The 27542-nt window shown below is 35.0% G+C and overlaps 1 protein-coding gene across 2 annotated transcripts in view; it reads left to right on the top strand.

The window, feature by feature from the left end:
• Positions 1-27542, top strand: part of Polr3D (RNA polymerase III subunit C53) — a 168478-nt gene that overhangs the window by 61809 nt on the left and 79127 nt on the right. For both annotated transcript variants that reach the window (XM_071665555.1, XM_071665554.1), the window contains exons 7-9: positions 1524-1637; positions 4026-4133; positions 21785-21955. In XM_071665555.1, the coding sequence (XP_071521656.1) occupies positions 1524-1637; positions 4026-4133; positions 21785-21955 (393 nt within the window). The remainder of the gene's footprint in view (positions 1-1523; positions 1638-4025; positions 4134-21784; positions 21956-27542) is intronic.

The following is a 27542-nucleotide window of genomic DNA, read 5'->3' as shown; positions in this document are numbered from 1 at the left end:
CATACTTAGATAGTATCAAACAAAAGTGTGTGAGAAATTAGAAAAATGAATGGAATGCCCACTGAAGTATTCATAAGTGATTCATGGTTGAAGCCAATCCCTGATGAGCCTTGGATGGATAATTAATCGAGGTGTTGTAGCGAAGAGAAATACAGTATTGTAATTCAACAAGTGAGACAGTCAGTAAGCACAACATGCTAGCCTTGTCATTTTAGTAAATTCCCATCATAGATATTCAAAAGTACAATCCAAGAGTTTCCCTGCCATTTGTCAGCCTGTGGGGTTAAGGACCCAAATTATGTGGACAAGGGCTTCTGTTTATGACTACAGCCTTTGAAATATTTCTTGTAGACATAAGGGCATGATTGAGACTTAGCTGTTAATCGGATAGAATAGGTTCTCATGTCTAAATCTTTTTCACATTTGTTTGTCAGATTGATGTCATTTCATGCATTTCGAGAATATAGTTTTCATGTATTTCCTTCTGTAAATTATTTTCTGCATAGATTAAGAGTATACAGGTACACCACTGAATTTCCAGCAACTGATGGTTCGGCACCCCTTTAGTCTGAACAAAATTACATGAGGGAACTTGAAATTATCGCAGCCACCAAACTAGTGTAGTGGGTGGCCACAGATGGCGTTGTGTGTAGGGCACGCTTATTTACATTCTTTATGCTGCATTTGTTGGTGGTTATACCGCAGTTCTGTGAGATTCTCAGTTTATTTTGCTTAGATTTAACCCTAGCTATGGCTTCTAAGACATATGAGAGTGTCAATCGTGGTGTCAAACGTAAACACCAGTCCATATCGATCCAAGATAAAGTAGAATTGTTGAAAAAAATGGACCATGGTGTTTCGATGCATAAGCTGTGTGACATCTACAGTAATAGTTCATCAACTTTTTATGATATAAAGAAGCAAAGGGAGAAAATATTGAAATTCTATGCAGACAGCAATTCCAAGAAGCAAATGATGATTAGAAAAACTATGAAAAATGATAGAGTACTGAGCACGATCAAGTGATGATGGAATGGTTTCGACAGCATCAGAGTGCTGGAGTGGACTTGTCAGGCAGCATGATAATGGACCAGGCTAAGTTGTTCCATAAAGAACTTAAGTTACAACATGAGCGTGACTATAGTGAAGGATGGCTTCAAAGATTCAAGAAGCGTCATGGAATTTCCATGGATAAAGTGTGTGGAGAAAAGCGGTCTGCATACCACGAAGGAGCTGCTGAGTATGTGGATGAATTTGTGAAACTCATAGCTGACGGGCACCTCAGTCCTGAGCAGGTGTATAATGCAGACGAATACTTTAGACACATGGTATACTTTAGACACATGGGAGATGTATAATTAGAGGGTTAGAGGTGTGTTGATGAATTATTATTGCATGACCACAGTTGGTCCGGCAAAATGGTTATTCCGACAAGGCTTTGGAACCAAGAGTGCCGGAAAATTGGTGGTGTACCTGTACTAAATTTTTATTTCCTGTGCATATAATGTCTCATTGTTTTGCAGTTGACAGACAGGAAAGTGCCCATGAAAGGTGGCTTACCAGCCAAAGAAAAAACTCCAGAATTGTCTGTATCTCAACTTTTAGCAGGAAAACATGAGGACTTCATGTTCATTCAGGTAAGACCTGTTAGTAATTCTCCATCCTTTTTTATTTTGCATTTAGCATCAGATGATATGTAAGTGTTAGTACTGAGTGTAACATATCAGTCAGTTAGGTAATCACCTATCAGATGAAAGTCAGATGTGCAATAACTGGATGACCTGGGCTCTTGCAGTAAAATCAGATCTTGTTTGTTGAAAGAAAATTACACCATTATTTCCATGATTTTTGTAGAAAATTTGCTTTGCTAACATAAAGCAGTGAAGCAAGGCAAATGTTTGCATACAGATGGTTTTTATTCGATGTACTTCATTAGTATTTTGTAGTTGACTGTTCTAAGAACAGTATGTGAGAAAGTCATGGCAAGTGGTGTGGTGAAAAGAGAATTGGTGAAAGCTTTGCATAAGATGAAATGTGGCAATTTAGTATATGAAGTGAGGGTATGTGAGAAATTCATGGCAAGTGGTGTGGTGAAAGCCTTGCATAAGATGAAGTGTGGCAAGGCAGCTAAAGTGGATAGTATTGCAGTTGAATTTCTTAAGATAGGGGTGACTGTATGGCTAATTTTTTTGTTGTATGTATGGATCATGATGAGGTGCCTGAGGATTGACAGAGTGCCTGTTTAGTGCAACTGTATAAAGGCAAAGGGGGACAAAGGTGAGTGTTCAGATTAGAGAGATATAAGTTTGTTGAGTGTTCCTGGTAAGTTGAATGGAAGAATGGTGATGGAGAAGGTGGTGGCATGCACAGAACATCAGATTGGGGAGGAACAATTTGGTTTCAGGAGTGGTTGAAGATGTGTGGATCAGGTGTTTCCTTTGAAGAATGTGCGTGAGAAATACATAGAGAAACAAGAAGGATTTTCATGCGGCATTTATGGTTCTGGAAAATACATGTGACATGGTTTATAAAAATGCTTTGTGGAAGGTGTTATGAATACATGGTATTGGAGGAAAGCTATTATAGGCAGGGAGGAGTTTTTTATCATAAGAGTAAGGCAAGTAAGGCATTTGTAAAAGTAGGTAGAGAGGTGAATGGGTGGTTCCAGTTGGGATGAGAGTGGGTCTGTGGCAGGGTTGTTTCATGTCACCATGGCTGTTTGATTTGCATATGAATAGGGTTGTGAGAGAGGGGTAGTTATGCATTGTTGGAGAAGACAGGGCCTGAGAAAGATGAGAAAAAATATATGAATGATAGCAAGGTTATTAGGTATAGCAGTCCAGTGAGTTGAACTGAGATAACTTGGAGAAAATGAAGTACTTTAGGTATCTAGGAATGGACATGGCAATGAATGGAACTATAAGCTGAGTCAGAGGATGGTGAGGGGTAAAGGTTCTTGAAGTATTGAAGAATGATTGGAAAGAGAGGTCATTATCTTGGAGGGCAAAAATGGGTATTTTTGAAGGTGTAGTAGTTCTGATGCTATTGTATGGGTGTGAAGCATGTGCTATAGATGAGAGTGTACAGAAGGGGATGAGTTTGTTGGATTGGAAATGTTTGAGGACAATATGTGGTGTGAGAAGGGGTGATCGAGTAAGTAATGATAGGGTAATAAGAAGAATATGGTTGAGACAACTAATGAAGGTATAATGAAATGGCTTGGACAATTGGAGAGATTGAGTAGAGGTTGACAAAGAAGATATATGTCTTAACAGGAGGGGACAAGGAGAAGTGGGAGACTGAATTAGAGCTGGAAGGATGGAGTGAATACAGGTTTGAGTGTTTGAAGTTTGAACATACAAGAGGGAGAAAGGCAAGCATAGGACAGAGTGAATTGGAGCAATGTGGTCTACAGGTTATATTTTCTGTCAGTGGACTGAAACAAGGCAGATAGAGGAAACCACGGAAAGATCTCTGGGGTTTGGTTTTTGAAGAGAGGCTGTGATTTTACAGCATTACACAAGATGGCTAGAGAATGGACATGAATGAATGAAACTTTTTCTTCTTTTGCCCCTAGTGCTACCTTGGTGACACAGAAGTAGCAAACAAGCATAAATATGAAAATTGTTTCATTTCATTTTGACATTTTGTTTTATAAAAGAAGTGGAATTTTATCCCATCTGCAGGTGGAATAAAGTTTAGCTGACTGTCATAAATCCAATAATGTTTTCTTTGTCAAAAGTGAATAATTAACTTGATTATTTTGTAAGCCTTGACTGAGTTTAACATTTATGTTAGCTCACCCACAACATTACATTCATTCTTGTTATAAATGATACTCAAAGAATCCCTATAGATTATTTTATTTAAGCATTATTGACCTCAGATTCTGTAATGTAATGGATGAAAGATGCATTTGGTCCTGGTTGTGTGACATAAGTTAGGCTATCATCTTGTTTAAGGGTTAACCTTAACCCAGTAATTAGGTAGGAGGATATTTTTTTACCACATCTTATTTTTTCCAGCTACCAAACTCCCTTCCAAGTCACCCCCCAGAAATCAAGCAAGAACCAAACGTTACCCGTTCTCAAAATCAAGTACAGCAACAAAAGCAAACACTTTCCAATAGCATAGTAAGTCATATTGGCATATTCACATATATTATGCAGTGTGGTGTTAGCGTTGCTAACCATGAGTAGCTCCTTGGACTGTCTAGGATGAAAACCTTGGCATAGCAGTCAATTCACAGCCAACCCAACTGTTCATCCTCCCCTTGAGAGTGGTCAAAAAATGGGTATGCTTGGGTAAATGTATATATTTTATTTATTTATTTTGCTTTATCACTGTCTCCTGCATTAGCGAGGTAGTGCAAGGAAACAGACGAAAGAATGGCCCAACTCACCCACATACACATGTATATACATACACGTCCACGCACGCAAATATACATACCTATACATCTCAATGTATACATATATTTACACACACACACATATACATATATACACATGTACATAATTCATACTGTCTGCCTTTATTCATTCCCATTGCCACCCCGCCACACATGAAATAACAACCCCCTCCCCCCCTCATGTGCGCAAGGTAGCGCTAGGAAGACAACAAAGGCCCCATTTGTTCACACTCAGTCTCTAGCTGTCATGTAATAATGCACCGAAACCACAGCTCCCTTTCCACATCCAGGCCCCACAGAACTTTCCATGGTTTACCCCAGATGCTTCACATGCCCTGGTTCAATGCATTGACAGCACGTCGACCCTGGTATACCACATCGTTCCAATTCTCTCTATTCCTTGCATGCCATTCACCCTCCTGCATGTTCAGGCCCCAATCACACAAAATCTTTTTCACTCCATCTTTCCACCTTCAATTTGGTCTCCCATTCTCCTCTTTCCCTCCACCTCTGACACATATATCCTCTTAGTCAATCTTTCCTCACTCATTCTCTCCATGTGACCAAACCATTTCAAAACACCCTCTTCTGCTCTCTCAACCACACTCTTTTCATTTCCACACATCTCTCTTACCCTTACATTACTTACACGATCAAACCACCTCACACCACATATTGTCCTCAAACATCTCATTTCCAGCACATCCACCCTCCTCCACACGACTCTATTCATAGCCCACGCCTCGCAACCATATAACATTGTTGGATCCACTATTCCTTCAAACATAGCCATTTTTGCTTTCTGAGATAATGTTCTTGACTTCCACACATTCTTCAAGGCTCCCAAAATTTTTTGCCCCCTCCCCAACCCTAAGATTCACTTCCGCTTCCATGGTTCCATCCGCTGCCAAATCCACTCCCAGGTATCTAAAACACTTTACTTCCTCCAGTTTTTCTCCATTCAAACTTACCTCCCAATTGACTTGACCCTCAACCCTACTGTACCTAATAACCTTGCTCATATTCACATTTACTCTCAACTTTCTTCTTCCACACACTTTACCAAACTCAGTCACCAGCTTCTGCAGTTTCTCACATAAATCAGCCACCAGTGCTGTATCATCAGTGAACAACAACTGACTTACTTCCCAAGCTCTCTCATCCACAACAGACTGCATACTTGCCCTTCTTTCCAAAACTCTTGCATTCACCTCCCTAACAACCCCATCCATAAACAAATTAAACAATCATGGAGACATCACACACCCCTGTCGCAAACCTACATTCACTGAGAACCAATCACTCTCCTCTCTTCCTACACATACACATGCCTTACATCCTTGAAAAAAACTTTTCACTGCTTCTAACAACTTGCCTCCCACACCGTATATTCTTAACACCTTCCACAGAGCATCTCTATCAACTCTATCATATGCCTTCTCCAGATCCATACATGCTACATACAAATCCACTTGCTTTTCTAAGTATTTCTCACATACATTCTTCAAAGCAAACACCTGATCCACACATCCTCTACCACTTCTGAAACCACACTGCTCTTCCCCAATATGATGCTCTATACATGCCTTCACCCTCTCAATCAATTCCCCTCCATATGATTTACCAGGAATACTCAACAAACTTATACCTCTGTGATTTGAGCACTCACTCTTATCCCCTTTGCCTTTGTACAATGGCACTATGCAAGCATTCCGCCAATCCTCAGGCACCTCACCATGAATCATACATACATTAAATAACCTTACCAACCAATCGACAATACAGTCACCCCATTTTTTAATAAATTCCACTGCAATACCATCCAAACCCGCTGCCTTGCCGGCTTTCATCTTCCGCAAAGCTTTTACTACCTCTTCTCAGTTTACCAAATCATTTTCCCTAACCCTATCACTTTGCACACCACCTCGACCAAAACACCCTATATCTGCCACTCTGTCATCAAACACATTCAACAAACCTTCAAAATACTCACTCCATCTTCTTCTCACATCACCACTACTTGTTATCACCTCCCCATTAGCCCCCTTCACTGAAGTTCCCATTTGCTCCCTTGTCTTACGCACTTTATTTACCTCCTTCCAAAACATCTTTTTATTCTCCCTAAAATTTAATGATACCCTGTCATCCCAACTATCATTTGCCCTCTTTTTCACCACTTGCACCTTTCTCTTGACCTCCTGCCTATTTCTTTTATACATCTCCCACTCGCATTTTTTCCCTGCAAAAATCATCCAAATGCCTCTCTCTTCTCTTTCACTAATAACCTTACTTCTTCCCACCACTCACTACCCTTTCTAATCAGCTCACCCCCCACGCTTCTCATGCCACAAGCATCTTTTGCGCAATCCATCACTGCTTCCCTAAATACATCCCATTCCTCCCCCACTTCTCTTACCTCCTTTGTTCTCGACTTTTTCCATTCCCAACATTCTCTCTTCTTTTCTGAAAACTCCTACAAATCTTCACCTTCGCCTCCACAAGATAATGATCAGACATCCCTCCAGTTGCACTTCTCAGCACATTAACATCCAAAAGTCTCTCTTACACGCACCTATCAATTAACGCTCTCTGGCCATCTCTCCTACTTACATACGTATACTTATGTATATCTCTCTTTTTAAACCAGGTATTCCCAATCACCAGTTCTTTTTCAGCACATAAATCTACAAGCTCTTCACCATTTCCATTTACAACACTGAACACCCCATGTATATCAATTATTCCCTCAACTGCCACATTACTCACCTTTGCATTCAAATCACCCATCACTATAACCCGGTCTCGTGCATCAAAACCACTAACACACTCATTCAGCTGCTCCCAAAACACTTGCCTCTCATGATTCTTCTCATGCCCAGGTGCATATGCTCCAATAATCACCCATCTCTCTACATCAACTGTCAGTTTTACCCATATCAATCTAGAATTTACTTTCTTACACTCTATCACATACTCCCACCACTCCTGTTTCAAGAGTAGTGCTACTCCTTCCCTTGCTCTTGTCCTCTCACTAACCCCTGACTTTACTCCCATGACATTCCCAAACCACTGTTCCCCCTTACCCTTGAGCTTCGTTTCACTCAGAGCTAAAACATCTGGGTTCCTTTCCTCAAACATACTACCTATCTCTCCTTTTTTCTCATCTTGGTTACTTCCACACACATTTAGACACCCCAATGTGAGCCTTCGAGGAGGATGAGCACTCCCCACGTGACTCCTTCTTCTGTTTCCCCTTTTAGAAAGTTAAAATACCATGAATCATACATACATTGAATAACCTTACCAACCAGTCAACAATACAGTCACCCCGTTTTTTAATAAATTCCACTGCAGTGCCATCCAAACTCGCTGCCTTGCCGGCTTTCATCTTCCGCAAAGCTTTTACTACCTCTTCTCTGTTTACCAAATCATCCTCCCTAACCCTCTCACTTTGCACACCACCTCAACGAAAACACCCTATATCTGCCACTCTGTCATCAAACTCATTCAACAAACCTTCAAAATACTCTCTCCATCTCCTTCTCACATCACCACTACTTGTTATCACCTCCCCATTCGCCCCCTTCACTGAAGTTCCCATTTGTTCCCTTGTCTTACGCACTTTATTTACCTCCTTCCAAAACATTTTTTATTATTTATTTATTTATTATTATACTTTGTCGCTGTCTCCCGCGTTTGCGAGGTAGCGCAAGGAAACAGACGAAAGAAATGGCCGAACCCCCCCCATACACATGTATATACATACGTCCACACACGCAAATATACATACCTACACAGCTTTCCATGGTTTACCCCAGACGCTTCACATGCCTTGATTCAATCCACTGACAGCACGTCAACCCCGGTATACCACATCGCTCCAATTCACTCTATTCCTTGCCCTCCTTTCACCCTCCTGCATGTTCAGGCCCCGATCACACAAAATCTTTTTCACTCCATCTTTCCACCTCCAATTTGGTCTCCCTCTTCTCCTCGTTCCCTCCACCTCCGACACATATATCCTCTTGGTCAATCTTTCCTCACTCATTCTCTCCATGTGCCCAAACCACTTCAAAACACCCTCTTCTGCTCTCTCAACCACACTCTTTTTATTTCCACACATCGCTCTTACCCTTACGTTACTCACTCGATCAAACCACCTCACACCACACATTGTCCTCAAACATCTCATTTCCAGCACATCCATCCTCCTGCGCACAACTCTATCCATAGCCCACGCCTCGCAACCATACAACATTGTTGGAACCACTATTCCTTCAAACATACCCATTTTTGCTTTCCGAGATAATGTACTCGACTTCCACACATTCTTCAAGGCCCCCAGAATTTTCGCCCCCTCCCCCACCCTATATGATTATAATTAATATTAAGTATGTAATTAAGCCATTAATATTACGAAATGCAGTCTTTTGACTCGATATCCTTGATCAACAATAAATTATTTCTTGATTTTTTTTTAAAAAATAGATTTTCCTTAAAATTTCATCATAGATGCTTTTACGTCTGCTGAATAAGAATATGTGGTCAAAACCTAAAGATTCGTGTAATGAATTGAGTAAATAGCATATTAATCTGATTATGATTAATATTAAGTATGTAATTAAGCCATTAATATTACGAAATGCGGTCTTTTGATTTGATATCCTCGATCACCATATAGAATAGCACTTATACCCAGATTTTCATTAAAATCTGAACAAGTTGAAAATCTGAGCCATATATTATCCAAGGCTATAGCCTTGGGTTTTTTCTTGATTTTTTTGAAAAAATAGATTTTCCTCAAAATTTCAACATAGATTCTTTTACCTCTGCTGTATAAGAATCTGTGGTCAAAACCTTAAAATTCGTTCAATTGGTCGAGTGATTAGCATATTAATATAATTATAATTAATATTAAGTATGTAATTAAGCGCTTGATTTTACGAAATGCAGTCCTTTGACTCGATATCCTTAATCGCCATATAGAATAGCACTAATAACCAGATTTTCATTAAAATCTGAACAAGTTGAAAATCTGAGCCAAATATTTTTTCTTAATTTTTGTGAAAAAATAGATTTTCATCAAAATTTCAACATAGCTGCTTTCACATCTGCTGAATAAGAATCTGTGGTCAAAACCTTAACATTCATGCAATTGGTCGAGTGATTAGCATAATATAATTATTATTAATATTAAGTATGTAATTAAGCGCTTAATTTTACGAAATGCAGTCCTTTGACTCGATATCCTTAATCGCCATATAGAATAGCACTAATAACGAGATTTTCATTAAAATCTGAACAAGTTGAAAATCTGAGCCGAATATTATCCAAGGCCTTGGATTTTTCTTGATTATTTTGAAAAAATAGATTTTCCTCAAAATTTCAACATAGATGCTTTCACATCTGCTGAATAAGAATCTGTGGTCAAAACCTTAAAATTCGTAATTTTTCTTGATTTATTTGAAACAATAGATTTTCCTCAGAATTTCAGCATAGATGCTTTTACGTCTGCTGAATAAGAATCTTTGGTCAAAACCTAAAGATTCGTTTAATTAGTTGAGTAATTAGCATATGAATATAATAATAATTAATATTACGTATGTAATTAAGCCATTAATATTACGAAATGCAGTCTTTTGACTCGATAACCTTGATCAACATATCGAATAACACTGAATTTTTCTGATTTTGAAAAAAATTTCTCAATCATATTTTACTGCGATAGATCTGTGGTCAACTTAATTAATGGTCTATATAAACATACAATTCATTAAATCTAACAAGAAATCTGACAAATTTTATTTTTGAAAATTTTAAATCCATTTCTTGATAATCTTGGTCAACTTAATTATTGGTATTAAATAATTATTAATTATAATAAGCTATTAGAAATGCGTTTGAGTACTATCATGATACACAACATTTTTAATTAAAGTAAAACTGACAAATATCAAGCTGTTTCTTATTTTAAAGATTTTCTCAATTCACTAGATCTTACTGTGAATAGATGCAACTAATCGTAATTGTCGGATGATATTATAATATAATTAATATATTATTACTATAGAATGCTTTTTCGTACCTTAACCATTAAACTATACATTCTAATTGACATTCTCATATTCAGGCTGCTGTTTTTGTTTTTGAAATATCTCAATCACAAATGCTTTACTTGATAAATGCAAAACAATTATATTGTATACATTTATAATTAATATAGTATTATAACCTAATTCATGCTCTTGATCGATACACCAAATAACACTATACATTTCATTAAATCTGAACAAGTTGAAAATCGGCCAATATTCCATTTTTCTTATTTTTTGAAAATAGATTTTCTCAAATTCACATAGATTTTACCTCTGCTGAATAAGATGTGTAAAACTTAATTCGTGTATTGTGAGTATAGCATATTAATATTAATTAATTAAGTATAATTAGCCTTAATTTACGAATGCAGTTTTGATCGATATCCTTATCATATAGATACACTACCAATTCATTAATCTAACAGTTGAAAATCTAGCCAAATATTACCAGGCTTGTTTCTGATTTTTTTGAAATAATTCCTAAAATTCAGCATAGATCTTACTTGCTAATAAGAATTTGGTCAAAACTAATCGAAATTATTGTAAATATTATTAAATTAATATAATTATTAAGCTTAATTAGACTTATTCGATCTCATGATACACTTTACCAGTTTCATTAATTGAACAGTTAAAATCGGAAATTATCAAGCTAAGGGTTTTTCTGATTTTTGAAAAAATAGATTCTCAATTTCACATAGATGCTTTACTTGCTGATAAGAATCTTGGTCAAAACCTAAAATTCGTAATTGTGAGTATTAGCATATAATATAATTATAATTAATAGTATGTAATAAGCCTTTTACGAATGCAGTCTTGCTCGATATCCTTATCCATATGAATAACTTAACCAATTTTCATTAAATCTGACAAGTTGAAAATCTGAGCAATATTTCAACTTGATTTCTTGATTTTGAAAAATAATTTTCCTCAAATTCAGCATAGATGCTTTACCTCTGCTAATAAAATCTGTTCAAAACTTAAATTCGTTAATTTTGTAATTACAATAATATATAATTAATTATATATTAAGCCTAATTTACGAAATGCAGTTTTGATATACCTATACATTAGATACACTAATAACCAGATTTTCATTAAAATCTGAACAAGTTAAAACTCTGAGCCAAATATTATCCAAGGCTTGGATTTTTCTTGATTTTTTTTAAACAGATTTTCCTCAAAATTTCAACATAGATGCTTTCACATCTGCTGAATAAGAATATGTGGTCAAAACCTTAAAATTCGTGCAATTGGTCGATTGATTAGCATATTAATATAATTATAATTAATATTAAGTATGTAATTACGCCATTAATATTACGAAATGCAGTCTTTTTGATTCGATATCCTTAATAACCATATAGAATAGCACTTATACCCATATATTCATTAAAATCTGAACAAGTTGAAAATCTGAGCCAACTATTATCCAAGGCTATAGCCTTGGATTTTTCGTGGTTTTTTTTTGATAAAATAGATTCTCTTCAAAATTTCAGCATAGATGCTTTTACCTCTTCTGAATAAGAATCTGCGGTCAAAACCTTAAGATTCGTGTAAGTAGTTGAGTAATTAACACATTAACTTGATTATAATTAATATTAAGTATATAATTAACCCATCAATATTACGAAATGCAGTCTTTTGACTCGATATCCTTGATCCACATATAGAATAACACTTATACCCAGATTTTCATTAAAATCTGAACAAGTTGAAAATCTGAGCCAAATATTATCCAAGGCTATAGCCTTGGATTTTTCTTGATTTTTTTGAAAAAATAGATTTTCCTCAAAATTTCAACATAGATGCTTTTACCTCTGCTGTATAAGAATCTGTGGTCAAAACCTTAAAATTCGTGCAATTGGTCGAGTGATTAGCATATTAATATAATTATAATTAATATTAAGTATGTAATTAAGCGCTTGATTTTACGAAATGCAGTCCTTTGACTCGATATCCTTAATCGCCATATAGAATAGCACTAATAACCAGATTTTCATTAAAATCTGAACAAGTTGAAAATCTGAGCCAAATATTATCCAAGGCTAAAAAGAGCCTTGGATTTTTCTTGATTTTTTTGAAACAATAGATATTCCTCAGAATTTCAGCATAGATGCTTTTACGTCTGCTGAATAAAAATCTTTGGTCAAAACCTAAAGATTCGTTTAATTAGTTGGGTAATTACCATATAAATATAATTATAATTAATATTACGTATGTAATTAAGCCATTAATATTACGAAATGCAGTCTTTTGACTCGATATCCTTGGTCAACATATCGAATAACACTAATAACCAGATTTTCATTAAAATCTGAACAAGTTGAAAATCTGAGCCAAATATTATCCAAGGCTATAGCCTAGTATTTTTCTTAATTTTTTTGAAAAAATAGATTTTCCTCAAAATGTCAGCATAGATGCTTTTACTTCTGCTGAATAAGAATCTGTGGTCAAAACCTTAAAATTCGTTCAATTGGTCGAGATATTAGCATATTAATATAATTATAATTAATATTAAGTATGTAATTAAGCGCTTAATTTTACGAAATGCAGTGTTTTGACTGGATACCCTTAATCGCCATGTAGAATAGCACTAATAACCAGATTTTCATTAAAATCTGAACAAGTTGAAAATCTGAGCCAAATATTATCCAAGGCTAAAAGTAGCCTTGGATTTTTCTTGATTTTTTTATGAAAAAATAGATTTTCCTCAAAATTTCAGCATAGATGCTTTTACGTCTGCTGAATAAGAATATGTGGTCAAAACCTAAAGATTCGTGTAATTAGTTGAGTAAATAGCATATTAATTTGATTATAATTAAAGTTAAGTATGTAATTAGGCCTTTAATATTACGAAATGCGGTCTTTTGATTCGATATCCTTGATCACCATATAGAATAGCACTTATACCCAGATTTTCATTAAAATCTGAACAAGTTGAAAATCTGAGCCATATATTATCCAAGGGTTTTTTCTTGATTTTTTTGAAAAATAGATTTTCCTCAAAATTTCAACATAGATGCTTTTACCTCTGCTGTATAAGAATCTGTGGTCAAAATCTTAAAATTCGTGCAATTGGTCGAGTGATTAGCATAGTAATATAATTATAATTAATATTAAGTATGTAATTAAGCGCTTGATTTTACGAAATGCAGTCCTTTGACTCGATATCCTTAATCGCCATATAGAATAGCACTAATAACCAGATTTTCATTAAAATGTGAGCAAGTTAACAATCTGTGCCAAATATTATATACCAAGGCTTGGATTTTTCTTGATTATTTTGAAAAAAATAAATTTTCGTCAAGATGTCAATATAGATGCTTTTACCTCTGCTGAATAAGAATCTGTGGTCAAAACCTTAAGATTCGTGTAATTGGTTGAGTAATTAGCATATTAATTTGATTATAATTAATTTTAAGTATATAATTAAGCCATTAATATTACGAAATGCAGCCTTTTGATTCGATATCCTTGATCAACATATAGAATAACACCTATACCCAGATTTTCATTAGAATCTGAACAAGTTGAAAATCTGAGCCAAATATTATGCAAGGCCTTGGATTTTTCTTGATGTTTTTGAAAAAATATATTTTCCTGAAAATTTCAGCATATATTCTTTCACCTCTGCTAAATAAGAATCTGTGGTCAAAATCTTAAGATTCGTATAATTAGTTGAGTGATTAGCATATTAATTTGATTATAATTAATATTAAGTATGTAATTAAGCCCTTAATATTAGGAAATGCTGTCTCTTGATTCGATATCCTTGATCACCATATAGAATAACACTTATACCCAGATTTTCATTAAAATCTGAACAAGTTGAAAATCTGTACCAAATATTATCCAAGGCCTTGGGTTTTTCTTGATTTTTTTGAAAAAATAGATTTTCCTCAAAATGTCAGCATAGATGCTTTTACTTCTGCTGAATAAGAATCTGTGGTCAAAACCTTAAAATTCGTTCAATTGGTCGAGATATTAGCATATTAATATAATTATAATTAATATTAAGTATGTAATTAAGCGCTTAATTTTACGAAATGCAGTCCTTTGACTCGATATCCTTAATCGCCATATAGAATAGCACTAATAACCAGATTTTCATTAAAATCTGAACAAGTTGAAAATCTGAGCCAAATATTATCCAAGGCTAAAAAGAGCCTTGGATTTTTCTTGATTTTTTTGAAACAATAGATATTCCTCAGAATTTCAGCATAGATGCTTTTACGTCTGCTGAATAAAAATCTTTGGTCAAAACCTAAAGATTCGTTTAATTAGTTGGGTAATTACCATATAAATATAATTATAATTAATATTACGTATGTAATTAAGCCATTAATATTACGAAATGCAGTCTTTTGACTCGATATCCTTGGTCAACATATCGAATAACACTAATAACCAGATTTTCATTAAAATCTGAACAAGTTGAAAATCTGAGCCAAATATTATCCAAGGCCTAGTATTTTTCTTAATTTTTTTGAAAAAATAGATTTTCCTCAAAATGTCAGCATAGATGCTTTTACTTCTGCTGAATAAGAATCTGTGGTCAAAACCTTAAAATTCGTTCAATTGGTCGAGATATTAGCATATTAATATAATTATAATTAATATTAAGTATGTAATTAAGCGCTTAATTTTACGAAATGCAGTGTTTTGACTGGATACCCTTAATCGCCATGTAGAATAGCACTAATAACCAGATTTTCATTAAAATCCGAACAAGTTGAAAATCTGAGCCAAATATTATCCAAGGCTAAAAGTAGCCTCGGATTTTTCTTGATTTTTTTGAAAAAATAGATTTTCCTCAAAATTTCAGCATAGATGCTTTTACGTCTGCTGAATAAGAATATATGGTCAAAACCTAAAGATTCGTGTAATTAGTTGAGTAAATAGCATATTAATTTGATTATAATTAATGTTAAGTATGTAATTAAGCCTTTAATATTACGAATTGCGGTCTTTTGATTCGATATCCTTGATTACCATATAGAATAGCACTTATACCCAGATTTTCATTAAAATCTGAACAAGTTGAAAATCTGAGCCATATATTATCCCAGGCTATAGCCTTGGGTTTTTTCATGATTTTTTTGAAAAAATAGATTTTCCTCAAAATGTCAACATAGATGCTTTTACCTCTGCTGAATAAGAATCTGTGGTCAAAACCTTAAAATTCGTGCAATTGGTCGAGTGATTAGCATATTAATATAATTATAATTAATATTAAGTATGTAATTAAGCGCTTAATTTTACGAAATGCAGTCTTTTGACTCGATATCCTTAATCGCCATATAGAATAGCACTAATAACCAGATTTTCATTAAAATCTGAACAAGTTGAAAATCTGAGCCAAATATTATCCAAGGCTAAAAGTAGCCTTGGATTTTTCTTGATTTTTTTGAAAAAATAGATTTTCCTCAAAATTTCAGCATAGATGCTTTTACGTCTGCTGAATAAGAATATGTGGTGAAAACCTAAAGATTCGTGTAATTAGTTGAGTAAATAGAATATTAATTTGATTATAATTAATATTAAGTATGTAATTAAGCCATTAATATTACGAAATGCGGTCTTTTGATTCGATATCCTTGATCACCATATAGAATAGCACTTATACCCAGATTTTCATTAAAATCTGAACAAGTTGAAAATCTGAGCCATATATTATCCAAGGGTTTTTTCTTGATTTTTTTGAAAAAATAGATTTTCCTCAAAATTTCAACATAGATGCTTTTACCTCTGCTGTATAAGAATCTGTGGTCAAAACCTTAAAATTCGTGCAATTGGTCGAGTGATTAGCATATTAATATAATTATAATTAATATTAAGTATGTAATTAAGCGCTTGATTTTACGAAATGCAGTCCTTTGACTCGATATCCTTAATCGACATATAGAATAGCACTAATAACCAGATTTTCATTAAAATCTGAATAAGTTGAAAATCTGAGCCAAATATTTTTTCTTAATTTTTTTGAAAAAATAGATTTTCATGAAAATTTCAACATAGGTGCTTTCACATCTGCTGAATAAGAATCTGTGGTCAAAACCTTAAAATTCATGCAATTGGTCGAGTGATTAGCATATTAAATAATTATAATTAATATTAAGTATGTAATTAAGCGCTTAATTTTACGAAATGCAGTGTTTTGACTGGATACCCTTAATCGCCATGTAGAATAGCACTAATAACCAGATTTTCATTAAAATCTGAACAAGTTAAAAATCTGAGCCAAATATTATCCAAGGCTTGGATTTTTCTTGATTTTTTTTAAAAAACAGATTTTCCTCAAAATTTCAACATAGATGCTTTCACATCTGCTGAATAAGAATCTGTGGTCAAAACCTTAAAATTCGCGCAATTGGTCGATTGATTAGTATTTAATATAATTATGATTAATATTAAGTATATAATTAAGCCATTAATATTACGAAATGCAATCTTTTTGATTCGATATCCTTAATAACCATATAGAATAGCACTTATACCCATATATTCATTAAAATCTGAAGTTGAAAATCTGAGCCAAATATTATTTTTCGTGGTTTTTTTGATAAAATAGATTCTCTTCAAAATTTCAACATAGATGCTTTTACCTCTTCTGAATAAGAATCTGTGGTCAAAACCTTAAGATTCGTGTAAGTAGTTGAGTAATTAACATATTAACTTGATTATAATTAATATTAAGTATATAATTAACCCATCAATATTACGAAATGCAGTCTTTTGACTCGATATCCTTGATCAACATATAAAATAACACTTATACCTTGATTTTCATTAAAATCTGAACAAGTTGAAAATCTGAGCCAAATATTATCCAAGGCCTTGGATTTTTCTTGATTTTTTTGAAAAAATATATTTTCCTGAAAATTTCAGCATAGATTCTTTCACCTCTGCTGAATAAGAATCTGTGGTCAAAATCTTAAGATTCGTGTAATTAGTTGAGTGATTAGCATATTAATTTGATTATAATTAATATTAAGTATGTAATTAAGCCCTTAATATTACTAAATGCTGTCTCTTGATTCGATATCCTTGATCACGATATAGAATAACACTTATACCCAGATTTTCATTAAAATCTGAACAAGTTGAAAATCTTTGCCAAATATTATCCAAGGCCTTGGATTTTTCTTGATTTTTTTGAAAAAATAGATTTTCCTCAAAATGTAAGCATAGATGCTTTTACCTCTTCTGGATTAGAGTCTGTGGTCAAAACCTTAAAATTCGTGTAATTATTTGAATAATTAGGATATTAATATAATTATAATTAATATCAAGTATGTAGTTAAACCATTAATATTACGAAATGCAGTCTTTATGACTCGATATCCTTAATCACCGTATAGAATAGCACTTATACCCAGATTTTCATTAAAATCTGAACAAGTTGAAAATCTGAGCCAAATGTTGTCCATGGCTATCTATTACCTTGGATTTTTCTTGATTTTTTGAGGAAATAGATTTTCCTCAAAATTTCAACATAAATGCTTTTACCTTTGCTCAATACGAATCTTTGGTCAAAAGCACAAAATTCTTGCAATTGGTCGAGTGATTAGCATATTGATATAATTATAATTAATGTTAAGTATGTAATTAAGCACTTAATTTTACGAAATGCAGTGTTTTGACTCGATACCCTTAATAGCCATATAGAATAGCACTAATAACCAGATTTTCATTAAAATCTGAACAAGTTGAAAATCTGAGCCAAATATCATCCAAGGCTACGATTTTTCTTGATTTTTTTTTTTTAAATAGATTTTCCTCAAAATTTCAACATAGATGCTTTCATACCTGCTGAATAAGAATCTGTGGTCAAAACCTTAAAATTCATGCAAGTGGTCGAGTGATTAGCATATTAATATAATTATAATTAATATTAAGTATGTAATTAAGCGCTTAATTTTACGAAATGCAGTCCTTTGACTCGATATCCTTAATCGCCATATAGAATAGCACTAATAACCAGATTTTCATTAAAATCTGAACAAGTTGAAAATCTGAGCCAGATATTATCCAGGCTATGTATATAGCCTTGGATTTTCTTGATTTTTTTTGAAAAAATAGATTTTCCTCAAAATGTCAGCATGGATGCTTTTACCTCTGCTGAATAACAATCTATGGTCAAAACCTTAAGATTCGTGTAATTATTTGAATAATTAGCATATTAATGTAATTATCAATATTAAGTATGTAATTAAGCCATTAATATTACGAAATGCAGTCTTTTTTATTCGATATCCTTAATCACCATATAGAATAGCACTTATACCCAGATGTTCATTAAAATCTTAAAAAGTTGAAAATCTGAGCCATATATTATCCAAGGCCTTGGATTTTTCTTGATTTTTTTGAAGAAATAGATTTTCCTCAAAATATCAACGTAGATGCTTTTACCTCTGCTGAATAAGAATCTGTGGTCAAAACCTTAAGATTCGTGTAATTAGTAGAGTAATTAGCATAATGTAATTATAATTGATATTAAGTATGTAATTAAGCCATTAATATTACGAAATGCAGTCTTTTTTTTTCGATATCCTTAATCTCCATATAGAATAGCACTTATACCCAGATTTTCATTGCAATCTGAACAAGTTGAATATCTGAGCCAAATATTATCCTTGGCTTTTACTTGATTTATTTGAAAAAATAGATTTTCCTGAAAATTTAACCATAGATGCTTTTACCTCTGCTGAATAAGAATCTGTGGTCAAAACCTTAAAATTCGTGCAATTGGTCGAGTGATTAGCATATTAATATAATTATAATTAATATTAGGTATGTAATTAAGCTCTTAATCTTGCGAAATGCAGTACTTTGACTCGATATACTTAATCGCCATATAGAATAGCACTAATAACCAGATTTTCATTAAAATCTGAACAAGTTGAAAATCTGAGCCAAATATTATCCAAGGCCTTTTTCTTGATTTATTTGAAAAAATAGATTTTCCTCAAAATTTAAGCATAGATGCTTTTACCTCTGCTGAATAAGAATCTGTGGTCAAAACCTTAAAATTCGTGTAATTATTTGAGTAATTAGCATATTAATTTGATTATAATTAATATTAAGTATATAATTAAGCCATTAATATTACGAAATGCATCCTTTTTGATTCGATATCCTTAATACCATATAGAATAGCGCTTATACCCAGATGTTCATTGAAATCTGAACAAGTTGAAAATCTGAGCCAAATATTATCCAAGGCGATAGCCTTGGATTTTTGTTGATTTTTTTTAGAAAATAGATTTCCCTCAAAATTTCAACATAGATGCTTTCACATCTGCTGAATAAGAATCTGTGGTCAAAACCTTAAAATTCGTGCAATTCGATATCCTTAATCAACATATAGAATAGCACTTATACCTAGATGTTCATTAAAATCTGAACAAGTTGAAAATCTGAGCCAAATATTATTATTTTTCTTGATTTTTTTTGAAGAAATAGATTATCCTCAAAATTTCAGCATAGATGCTTTTACCTCTTCTGAATACGAATCTGTGGTCAAAGCTTTAAGATTCGTGTAATTACTTGAAAGAATCATGGAAAATATATCACAATACTCTGAGTTCTTTCTCATTAAGCAGTAAATACGATGCAAATAATCAGATGATGTTTTTAGATTGACTTTATTTAACAGCTAAATTAAGGGTCTTAAATAACTTTTGACGAAATAATATTTCAACTCCAGATTTGTTTTCAGCCTGAAAATACTTCTTGTAATGAGATTTTAAAGGAAATCTGTTTTTCTGCAAAAAGTACCAAAAATTGCAGGTAATAGTTCAGGGTATTTTTTAGCTCAAAAAACTTTTTGTTTGAAAATTGAAAAATATGATATTTGAAACACTTCTATAATTGAAGTACTCATGGAAAATATATCACAATACTCCGAGTTTGTTCTAATTACGTAGTACATACGATGCAAATAATAAGATGATATTTTTAGGTTGACTTTATTTAACAGCTTAATTAAGGGTCTAAATACGACCAAATGATATTTCAAGTCCTATGTTGGCCCATGCTGACTCATGGTCAGGAACACTTACTGTAATACCCTGGAGACCTCTGTGTGTGTGTGTGTGTGTGTGTATTGTTATGTAATCTTGTTAAGTTTTTGTGTTGAATAATGGTAAAACTAAATAAGATCCAAACAGATTTTTTATTTTTTTTCTCTCAATTTGAATGTCTTTAATCAGTTATTGAATAGTCTTCTTAGATTCCATCTTGCAGGGCTTTGAAAAAGGGACAGTAAATTGAAGACTAGTGTTTCCTGTAATGTTTTCATTGTTTAAGAATTGTTTTATTATAGTATAGTGTTACATAGAAGGACTACTTTATTTTCCCTCTCCCATCCTGCTCCAGGAGTCTCCTCTATCTTCTTTTGGGTTCTTGGGAAAAACCACAGGTCAAGGAAATGTAGTGATGTTTGTGGGTCTGTGTTGGGAAAGTATCGGGCAACTGAGCAGTAATTGTTCAGTTTTTCATTGTCATAGTTGCATTGTGGGCATGGAAGGTCTTGAGATGTGTTGAATCAGTGTTGTAGGGATTGGTGATGTCCAGAGGATAGATGAGACAGTGTAACTAGTATACATCTTGGGAGCATGTATGTTTGGTAGGCTGGTGTTTAAGATTGTGCAAGGAGGGCAGGTATGAAGTATTTGTTGGATCATTATAGTGTGTATATGTTTTCTCAATGTTGTGTTTCCTGAGGTTGGGATCTGTTGCTAAAATGTGTGGCAGTGACAAAGTTTTTATCTCTGTTTGGGTGCTAGTGGTTGGTGTGGCATGATTTGGATGGGAATGGTCTAGTGCTGTTGCAAAGGAGTGTTGAGCATGTTGAGGTGGATTCTACTGGGAAGATCCATGTTTCATTGTGCAGGTGTTGCTTATTTGTGGTTGCTAAGCACCCAGTAATTGTCCTAAGTGCTTTGTTATATATTCTTTTGTTAGGATGGATGACCCGACAAGTTAGGCATAGTTTAGGGTGGTTTGGATGAATTGTTTTTGGATATTACTCAGGGACTCTGTCATGTTCAGATCTGGTACCAGTGTTCGGAGGGATTTAGTTTTTCCTTGACCTAATAAAGATGTTTGAGGTGTGGGGTGTGATTGTCACATGTGTGTCATATGTGATTTCCAAAATAGTTGAAGTTTTGTTGAGTGGGTGTGATTGGCCATCCATGGTTACTGGAGGATGCTGTTTGGATTTATGTCTGTCTGTTCACAAAGATAATTGATTTAATTCATCTCTTTTCAGAGCCTTGATGATGAGGAAGAGAAGAAGCCAAACAATCAGTATTGTACACTCAAGACATTACCTGAGGGGCAGATTGGAACTCTGAAGATATTTAAATCTGGCAAAGCAGAATTATGGTTTGGGGAACATAAACTCACTGTGAATAAAGGCACACAAGTAGGATTCTTACAAGTAAGGATATGAATGTGTTTGTTGTTACTGTGGGTGGGATATGAATTTCATTAAAACTAGAATGTTGTGTTTTCATAATTGGAAATTCAGATTAGCACAAAATTTTCCAAACTTTAGGTAAATGTCATCTATATATATATTGACACTGTCATGTACAAGAGTTTACAACGAGCAGTACAGGATAAAGACCAGATCTTTCTTGAGGTTTTAATCTTCTGGGAACTAACTCGCAGACTGTCCCAGGTGTGGAAAGTGAATCTGCTAGACTTATCAACTTTGTTGAAGACAGTTTTCTCTACCAAACCATCACTGAGCCGATGAGGGAAGCTTATACAATTGATTTAGTTCTTGCATCCCTGGAGTTCTTGGTAACTAATACCTGTTTTGGAAAACATCTAGGTACTTGTCATCATAACATGGTTAGGTTTGACATAGATGTCAAAATGGATTCCGTATAACCAGTATTATTATCTCTGAATTTGAAAGGGCTCATATTAATGGGTTACAAAATGCATTGAAGAGTCTCACCCTTGTTGGTTTATGCATATAACAAGTACAGGCTTGTTTTAAGCGTAAGTTTAAGCACCATCAAGTCACATTCATTTCCATGCACGACAGAAACAAAAAACCAACAGCAAGCCTGAATGGTACTCTTAAGATTTTGCTAGAACTGAATGGTGCAGAAATAGATTCTACAAGCTTAAGAAATCAGACAATGATATTGTAGCATGATATATCTCAGTCAGATGTGTGAAAAGTCTCATAAAAAATGCTGAGAGAGACTACAAGTGAGTATTGCAAGACAGCAATAGAGATCCTAGAAGATTTTATAGATATATCATTAATAGGAATAGTGGTTCCAACAATGTTATATGGTTGCGAGGTGTGGGCTATAGATAGAGTTGTACGGAGGAAGGTGGATGTGCTGGAAATGAGATGTTTGAGGACAGTATGCAGTGTGAGGTGGTTTGATCGAGTAAGTAATGAAAGGGTAAAAGAGATGTGTGGTAATAAAAAGAGTGTGGTTGAGAGAGCAGTAGAGGGTATTTTGAAGTGGTTTGTTCACATGGAGAGAATGAGTGAGGAAAGATTGACAAAGAGGATATATGTGTCGGAGGTAGAGGGAACGAGGAGAAGTGGGAGACCAAATTGGAGGTGAAAAGATGGAGTGAAAAAGATTTTGAGTGATTGGGGCTTGAACATGCAGGAAGATGAAAGGCATGCAAGGAATAGAGTGAATTGGAACGATGTGGTATACTGGGGTCGACGTGCTGTCATTGGATTGAACCAGGGCATGTGAAGCATCTGGGGTAAACCATGGAAAGTTTAGTGGGGCCTGGATGTGGAAAGGGAGCTGTGGTTTCGGTGCATTATACATGACAGCTAGAGACTGAGTGTGAACAGATGTGGGCTTTGTTGTCTTTTCCTAGCGCTACCTCCCGCACATGTGGGGGGAGGGGGTTGTCATTTCATGTGTGGTGGGTTGGTGACGGGAATGAATAAGGGCAGACAGTATGAATTATGTACATGTGTATATATGTATATGTCTGAGTGTGTATATATATGTATACGTTGAGATGTATAGGTATATATATGTGCATGTCTAGACATGTATATATAAACATGTGTATGTGGGTGGGTTGGGCCATTCTTTTGTCTGTTTCCTTGCGCTACCTTGCTAACGCGAGAGACAGGGACAAAGTATAATGATAATCATTAATAAGAAACATATAAGGAGTGGGATAGGACCCATAGTAAATGATGATAGGGAACTCATTGTGGATGATGAAAGCATAGTAAAAACCTTGACAAAAAAATTTAGCTCTGTTTTTATTCCAGAAAGCAGTGACACAAATTTTGAGACTGATGAATAGCACTCATGTGATACCAATGTCACATGCTCATGTCACAGTTATTAGAGTACTAACTTTGATGGATAGTTGAAGACCAATAAAAGTCCAGGTTGTGATTGTTTCTATCCTGTAGTAATTGAAAATGCCAAACATGAAATTGCCGGACCATTAACTTTTATTTTCAGTAAATCTCTGCAGGATGGAATAGTCCCACAGGACTGGAGACTAGCAGATGTCACTTCCATCTACGAAAAGGGAAGACACGAATTGTTTGGCAGTTACCATCCTTTTAGCCCCTCATCAATTATACCTATGCTTCTGAAGTCAATTATTAGTGATAATATCTGAGCCCACCTGAAAGAACATAGTCTGATCAATAATACACAGCATGGTTTTTAGGTGCAGATCATACCTTACAAACCTCCTTGAATTTTATTATAGATTACTCAATACTTATGGCAAGACAAAAGCAATAGATATTTTATTTCTGGATTACCAGAAAGCATTTGACAAAGTCCCCTATGGTGAATTGATGTATAAAGTCCGGGCCTTAGGGATTTCTGGTTTCATAGGAAATTGGATAGAATACTGGTTATGTGAGAGGAGGCAGAGAGTCATCATGAATGGTGAATCATCACTGTGGTCACTTGTTATAGTGGGGTCCTCATGTGATCTGTACTTGGGCCTATGCTTTTCATCATTTATATTACAGCAACAGTATTGACATAGGGGTGAATAACCTGATATCCAAATTTGCAGATGACACAGGGTAAGATTACAAGAGGGTCTAAATAGAATTGCTGAATGGTATAGAAAATGGCTAATGTCATTTAATGGCAATAAACATCAGCTGTTACAAGTGAGAAACATCAAAAAAGTTTGATTATGAACTGATGGACTGCAAGATAAAGGACACCTCCAGTGTGAGGGGGTATCTAGGGGGTCTCTTACCAACAACTTCAAATTTCTCTCAGCATTGTAATGAAATTTCTCTCGGCATTTTAATGAAGATGTCAGGAAAGCGAATAGGATGTTAGGACTTATTTACATACAAAAGCAAGGATGTGATATTGCCGTTGTACCTAAGTTTAGTTAGACCACATCTTGGATATGCAGTGTAGTTTTGGGCTCCCCACTTGAGCAAGGATATTTTTGAATTGAAAGCAGTGCAGCAAGGAGTAACCGAATTGATTCATTCCTTGTGTAACAAACCATATGAGGAGAGATTTCAAGAATTAAGCTTGTTCTCCCTAAGCAAGAGGCACCTAGGGGGCAAATTGATAGGATTTTTTTAAGATACTTAAACATCCATGATATCGTCAAAATCAGGCTTGATAATCACTTGTCACTCTCTGGTATTGATTAATGCATTTAATCATTTGACATAACGTTGAGGTATTATCATACTACCTTCTCCCTAGTCATGCTGTGGTTACATAACAACATTGAGCAACCCATGTCACCTGCTTTAAGAGAGTTAGTAAGAATTATTGTATCACTCCACATAAGGAATGATATAGGCTTGGTAACTTGAGAGGTTGGAGGTCAAGCTTATCCTTACTATTGTCTATAATAAAAAGTGAAGGGATGCATGACATGATCATGTTCATTCTACCTTTTGACTTTCCTATGCAAATTTCTTTCAGGCAATCTAATCCTGCAAATAATTTTTTCTACCTATTTTCTTTCTGGTATATTGCCTGAAGGGTGGAGGATGGAGAGAGAGCCTTTTCTTTGCTATTCTTATCTTCTGCTTTTAAGGGGACTTTTTTTGAAGTAGTGTTAAGGCAAGACCACCTCTTACCAAATCTAGGCCCAAGGGACCTTTCCATGGTTTACCCCAGATGCTTCACATGCCCTTGTTCAATCCATTGACAGCACGTCGACCCGGTATACCACCTCGTTCCAATTAACTCTAGGGAATATTCCTTGCACACCTTTCACCCTCATGTATGTTCAAGCCCCAATTGCTGAAAATCTTTTTCACTCCATCCTTCTGCCTCCAGTTTGGTCTCCTGCTTCTCCTCGTTCCCTCTACCTCTGACATGTATATCCTCTTTGTCAATCTTTCCTCACTCATTCTCTCCATGTGACCAAACCATTTCATCACACCCTCTTCTGCTCTTTCAACCACATACTTGTTATTACCACACATCTCTTTTACCCATTCATTACTTACTCGATCAAAATACCTCACACCACATATTGTCCTCAGACATTTCATTTCAAACACATCCATGCTCCTCTGCATAACCCTATCTAAAGCCCATACCTCGCAACCATACAACATTGTTGGAACCACTATTCCTTCAAAGATACCCATTTTTGCTCTCTGAGATAATGTTCTTGCCTTCCACACCTTGTGACTCACTTTTGCTACCATGGTTCCATCTGCTGCTGAATCCACTCCCAGATATCTAAAACGCTTCACTTCCTCCAGTTTTTCTCCATTCACACACATGCACTCTCAGCTTTCTTCTTTCAAGCACTTTACCAAACTCAGTCACCACCTTCTGCAGTTTCTTGCCTGAATCAGCCATCAGTGCTGTATCATAAGCGAACAACAACTGACTTACTTCCCAAGCCCTCTCATCCACAGCTGAGTGAGTTTGTTAGCAACTTTGATGCACAAGACTGGGTTATAGTGATGGATGATTTGAATGCCAGGTTGACTGATGTGGCAGTTGAGGGTATAATTGGTATACATGGGGTGTTCAGTGTTGTAAATGGAAATGGTGAAGAGGTTGTAGATTTGCATGCTGAAAAAGGACTGGTGATTGGGAATACATGGTTGAAAAAGTGAAATATACATAAGTATACGTATGTAAGTAGGAGAGATGGCCAGAGAGCATTATTGGATTACGTGTTAATTGATAGGCACGTGAAAGAGAGACTTTTCGATGTAAATGTGCTGAGAGGGGCAACTGGAGGGATGTCTGATCTTTATCTTGTGGAAGCAGAGGTGAAGATTTGTAGAGGATTTCAGAAAAGAAGAGAGAATGTTGGGGTGAAGAGAGTGGTGAGAGTAAGTGAGCTTGGGAAGGAGACTTGTGTGAGGAAGTACCAGGAGAGATTGAGTGCAGAATGGAAAAATGTGAGAGCAAATGATGTAAGGGGAGTGGGGGAGGAATGGGATGTATTTAGGGAAGCAGAGATGGCTTGTGTAAAAGATGCCTGTGGCATGAGAAAGTTGGAAAGTAGAGAGATTAGAAAGGGTGGGGATGAAGAAGTAAGAATGTTATTTATAGAGAAGAGAGAGGCATTTGGATGATTTTTGCAGAGAAATAGTGCAAATGACTGGGAGATGTACAAAAGAAAGAGGCAGGAGGTCAAGAGAAAGGTGCAAGAGGTGAAAAAGAGGGCAAATTAGAGTTGGGGTGAGAGAGTATCGTTAAATTTTAGGGAGAATAAAAAGATGTTTTGGAAGGAGGTAAATAAAGTGCGTAAGACAGGAGAACAAATGGGAACATTGGTGAAGGGGACTAATGGGGAGGTAATAATAAGTAGTGGTGAAATGAAAAGGAGATAGATTGAGTATTTTGAAGGTTTGTTGAATGTGTTTGATGATAGAGTGGCAGATATAGGGTGTTTTGGTCAAGGTGGTGTGCAAAGTGAGAGGGTCAGGGAGAATGGTATGGTAAACTGAGAAGAGGTAGTGAAAGCTTTGCGGAGGATGAAAGCCAGCAAGGTGGCGGTTTTGGATGGTATTGCAGTGGAATTTATTAAAAAAAGGG

Source organism: Panulirus ornatus, chromosome 10 (genome assembly GCF_036320965.1).
Source record: "Panulirus ornatus isolate Po-2019 chromosome 10, ASM3632096v1, whole genome shotgun sequence".
NCBI lineage: Eukaryota > Metazoa > Arthropoda > Malacostraca > Decapoda > Palinuridae > Panulirus > Panulirus ornatus.
Note: the sequence above shows the minus strand (reverse complement) of the source record. Positions and strands in the feature narration are given on the sequence as shown.